At 45.3% G+C, this 5,223-nt stretch overlaps 1 protein-coding gene across 1 annotated transcript; it reads left to right on the top strand.

Annotated features, from left to right (window-relative positions):
• Positions 1–315: 315 nt before the first annotated feature.
• LOC135002168 (gastrula zinc finger protein XlCGF17.1-like) lies at positions 316–2,687 on the top strand. The gene is made up of 4 exons (XM_063951645.1): positions 316–330; positions 1,527–1,622; positions 1,842–2,008; positions 2,561–2,687. Exons 1-4 carry the CDS (start codon positions 316–318, stop codon positions 2,685–2,687), a joined length of 405 nt encoding a protein of 134 aa, XP_063807715.1.
• Positions 2,688–5,223: the final 2,536 nt, after the last annotated feature.

Here is a 5,223-nt window from a genome sequence, read left to right on the forward strand (position 1 = left end):
CGCAACAATCTCTTTCATCTTAGTCTGTATGAGTGCCAATCTCACTGATACTGGACCTCAAAGCTTGAATATTAGAGTTAAGTTCTGAGGTTATTTCAGTCCTTAAATCTAGATAACATAGAATGTATAGAGCGTAGAGTAACAGGACCATCTAGAGTGTCTTAAGATGTCTTCAGCCATTACAGCTGGGCTGTGCGTCTGACAAGAAGAAGCAGATGATGTTGTATCAGTCTCAGAAGGACCAACTGAATTTGAGGTACCAAACAGATGCACAGGTGGGGCCGATTTGGTACCTTCTTAACCTTTTTTGAAGGCATGGTAAGCTATCAGGTAAGGTAGATAAGAAACCCCTTAGTGAGGAGAGATCCAGAAAACACATCTAGATGGACTCAGGCCACGGACCTCTTATTTATTATTTTATATACTAACAAGTGTGGTACATCCCTGCAAAGGCAGATCCAATCTCTTTCTCATCAGACTCTGCTGTCTTCCCTGCACTCTCACTCAGATGTTTACTGTTGCCAGTAGCACACGTATGAGAAGCAGAAGTATGGCGGCAGCTGTATAGATTCTGATATGTCATTCTCTATATCATACTTATCGTACACACATCATCCTTATTACTATTGAGAGAATAGAGGTAAAACACTGATGATGGGGGTGTAAGAGTGGATTATAACCTAGCAGATGATGATGATTACAGGGTATCATATGGCGTATTGCATGTAAAGTACCTTGTTCCACACCTACTCTGCTGTAGCAATATACTTTATATAAGGGTTAGTAACACTTGTACAGGCTTACCAGCGTATGAGCACACACATAAAGGAATGCTTCCTTACCAATGCTTCCAGGAGTAACGTTAGGAGACATTTCTCTGACCCATTAGCTTATACGACTGATGTTATTGTTCAGCTAGAATCTCCAGTTCATACGATATGTTCCCCATCCATTGTTTTACATTGGTGCTGACATAGGACTTGCCGAGTGACTACATCTCCATTTATTCTTCATGGTTAGTTACCAGTACAAGAGAGAGATATATCTAAGTCTTATTATAATATTACATTTGTTATTGTGAGTGTTCTCAGGAGGGTGGACACAATGATAGTCTGAGACACAATATTATAAAGCCTTCATTAAAAATGATGTTTTATTATACACACACATTTACAATTAAGTGTCCCAGACAGTCGTCTTCTCCTATTGTTTACAAGATTAATATTGTTACAGAAAATGTCACATTTCCATAATGTATTTTATTTCCAGCAGATGGACACACAAGCAGGAATATCACAGAAGGACATCTAATGTTATCCCCGGATTGTGACATAAATGATAATGACAGTAGACAGGATTCTCCAGGAGATAACCCCATTACCCCAATTATACATCCAGCTCTATCAGCTGATCCCTCTGATCCTGGGAAATGTTCTCCTGATCACTCTGATATTGGTGCATCTGTTACAGCTCTGACAGTAGATATGGAGTTTCCCTGTTCTATAGATGCCAAATGTTTTATACAGAACACAAAGCTTATTATCCATCAGCCAGCTAAGGCAGGTAAGAGGCCCTTTCCATGTTCTGAGTGTGAGAAATGTTTTACACAGAAATCAGATCTTGTTAAACATCAGAGAAGTCACACCGGTGAGAGGCCATTTTCTTGCTCTGAGTGTGGGAAATGTTTTATCCAGAAATCACATCTTGTTATACATAACAGAAGTCACACAGGTGAGAAGCCATTTTCTTGCTCTGAGTGTGCGAAGTGTTTTATCCAGAAATCACATCTTGTTATACATCAGAGAAGTCACACAGGTGAGAGGCCATTTCCATGTTCTTAGTGTGGGAAATGTTTTGCACGGAAATCACATCTTGTTGCACGTCAGCAAAGTCACAAAGATGAGAAGCCATTTCCATGCTCTGAGTGTGGGACATGTTTTACACGGATATCACATCTTGTTACACATCAGAGAAGTCACACAGGTGAGAAACCATTTTCTTGCTCCGAGTGCGGGAAATGTTTTACACAGAAATCACATCTTGTTAAGCATCAGCGAAGTCACACAGGTGAGAATACATTTCCATGTTCTGAGTGTGGGAAATGTTTTACACATAAATCACATCTTGTTACACATCAGAGAAGTCACACAGGTGAGAAACTGTTTTCTTGCTCCGAGTGCGGGAAATGTTTTACACAGAAATCACATCTTGTTAATCATCAGCGAAGTCACACAGGTGAGAATACATTTCCATGTTCTGAGTGTGGGAAATGTTTTACACAGAAATCAGATCTTATTAAACATCAGAAAACTCACACAGGTGAGAAGCCATTTCCATGTTCTGAGTGTGGGAAATGTTTTGCACGCAAAGCAGATCTTGTTAAACATCAGAGAACTCACACAGGTGAGAAGCCATTTTCTTGCTCTAAATGCGGGAAATGTTTTACACAGAAATCAAATCTTGTTAAACATCAGCGAAGTCACACAGGTGAGAATCCATTTCCATGTTCTGAGTGTGGAAAATGTTTTGCATACAAATCAGATCTTGTTAAACATCAGAGAAGTCACACAGGTGAGAAGCCATTTTCTTGCTCTGAGTGTGGGAAATGTTTTACCTGGAAATCACAACTTTATACACATCTTCGAAGTCACACAGGTGAGAAGCCATTTCCATACTCTGAGAAGTAAATCAGCTCTTGTAGACATCAGTCAGGTGAGAAACCATTTTAATCTTCTGGGGTATACTTATTGCCATATGATGTTCTTCAAGATTCTTATCCTATCTCCTATGCTTTTTGCAATATACATGCTACCGCATGGTGAAATAATCAGACGTCATGTACTCATCTACCACTGCTATGAAGATGATCTGTCTTTTGCTCAGGGTACTGAGAACCCAGTACCAATCCTAAATGGTTGTCTAGTTGAGCTCCAGGTGTGGGTGATGCCAGTTGGCTGTGACTCAGTCCTGGTGAAACAGGTCTATCATAAGATAGAAGCTCACCAACAAAGGGCAGGGCTACAGTTCAGCTTTGCAAACCAACCAGACTTACGCTTGGAGGTTCAGAGTTACAAAATGCGGATCATGTGTGGAATCTTGGTGTCCTGGATTGTGGAGTGAAACTTAGACATCACGTATCAGCCACAATCAGATCCTCATCTGAGGAACAGAGCCAGACTCCAGCACTTATTTCCCTCAGAAGATCTACCTACAGTCATACATACACTTGTATCATCACAAATAGACTACTGCAATGTCCTCTACCTGGATCTCCTAGCAATAGAATTGCACCGCTTGTAGCTTGTACAGATTGCAGCAGCCAGTCTGTTACCTAACCAGCCCGTTCCTGCCACATAACACCCATTCTCTACTCCCTTCACCGGCTGCCTGTAAGATGGTGACTCTATTACATAATCTTACTGACTCCCAATCCTACATGATCAGGATCCATGGTAACAGAAGCAGCTTCTGCCTCATTACTGCCCTGCTTTCTTACTTCCATCTGCAGATGAAGGACTCTTACCAGCAGTACCAAGAATCTCCAAGCAGTGCTGAGATGTCAGAGGGGGAGACAGAGTTGTGGCACTAGTGCTGTAGTGGGGCCTGCCGAAGGCACTGTCAGTGGGTAATATTGTCCTCAAGCAGTGCTGAGGTGTCGGGGGGAGACACAGTGGCTGGCAGTAGTGGGGGGAGACAGTGCGGGTGACAGTAGCCGCGGGGAGACAAGGTGGGTGGCAATAGTGGGGGGAGACAGGGTGGGTGGCAGTACTAGGGGGAGACAGGGCGGATGGCAATAGAGGAGGGAGACAGGGTGGTTAGTAGTAGTAGGGACTGCAGTAGGCAGTGACTCTGAGAATCTTGTCCCCAAGCAGAGCTAAGGTGTCAGGGAGGTGGGGCGGGTGGCAGTAGTGGGGGGGTGACAGTAGTGGGGGGAGACAGGGTGGGTTGCAGTAGTGGTGGGAGACTAGGTCGGTGGCAGTAGTGAGGGGAGACGGGACTGGCAGTAGTGGGAGAGACAGGACTGGCAGTAGTTGTGTGTGTTCTGTGTAATAATCCTGAAAGTAGTGCTGCTACCGATCTCATATCATTTGTAGTAACTTGGAAAAGATGAGATGTGAGGTGCACTCTGGAAGCTTATAGGGGGTTAATCAGAGATGATCGCAGATGTGACATCACAGCCCCCCGGAGAATGGTCCCGGCCCGCCCGCGTTCACACCTCAGGGATGCGACCGCAATGTGTGTCTGCGTGGCCGCTGCGCATGTGTATTTTGCCACCACCAGCAAACTGCTGCGGGCCGCTATTGCGGCTGGGTCTGAATGACCCCCATAGGCTTTTGGCTCCTGATATGTATCTGTTTTACTTACTTGCAATACTATAATGTAACTTGAATTGTTTCTGTGCTTTAAGGATATTTCTCATGTCCTAGAGGATACTGGGGTTCCATTTAGTACCGTGGGGGTATAGACTGGTTCACTAAGAGCCAAGGACACTTTAAGAGTTTAACACTGTGTGCTGGCTCCTCCCTCTATGCCCCTCCTACCAGACTCAGTTTAGTTTATGTGCCCGAAGGAGCCGGTCACAGCTAGGGGAGCTCCTAGGAGTTTTCTTAGTTTTATTGTGTTCTAGAGTTTGTTATTTTACAGGAGGCTGTTTGGCACCAGTCTGCCGGCTTCATGGGACTTAGGGGGGAGAATGGCCGAATTAATACAGAGTTAATGGCTCCATTACTCCACTGACAGGACACTGAGCTCCTGAGGGAAATGTCCGCAAGCCCCACTATGGCGACCGCACACTCCCGCAGCACGCCGCCACCCTTAACAGCCAGAAGACATGAAGAGTGGTAAGTACAGCGCTGGCGTCCCAGTTAGTGGGTCACCGGCGGGTATGGCGGCACAAGAGTGGGAGCACAGCTCTGGTTGCAGGCTGCGCTCCTGCAAGGTTCAGCAACATATTTTTCAGCGCTATGAGGGTTGTTCGGAGCCAGTAAGACTACCCTACACTGGTCTGACTGGGGCTGTATCCCACTCTCAGACATAATACCACAAGGCCAGTATAAACAAAAGGGCGGGAAGCCGCGCGCCATTACAGGGGGACGGGGTTTTCACTCAGGGCAGACCCAGCAGCTCACCAGCGCCATTTTCTCCCAGCAGATCTCACTACAGAATGCTGACAGGGAAGCGCTGCCCCTCCAGACAACTCCAGCATACCTCTGCGGTACCAGG

This window comes from Pseudophryne corroboree, unplaced genomic scaffold, assembly GCF_028390025.1.
Source record: "Pseudophryne corroboree isolate aPseCor3 unplaced genomic scaffold, aPseCor3.hap2 scaffold_1730, whole genome shotgun sequence".
In the NCBI taxonomy this organism is placed as follows: domain Eukaryota; kingdom Metazoa; phylum Chordata; class Amphibia; order Anura; family Myobatrachidae; genus Pseudophryne; species Pseudophryne corroboree.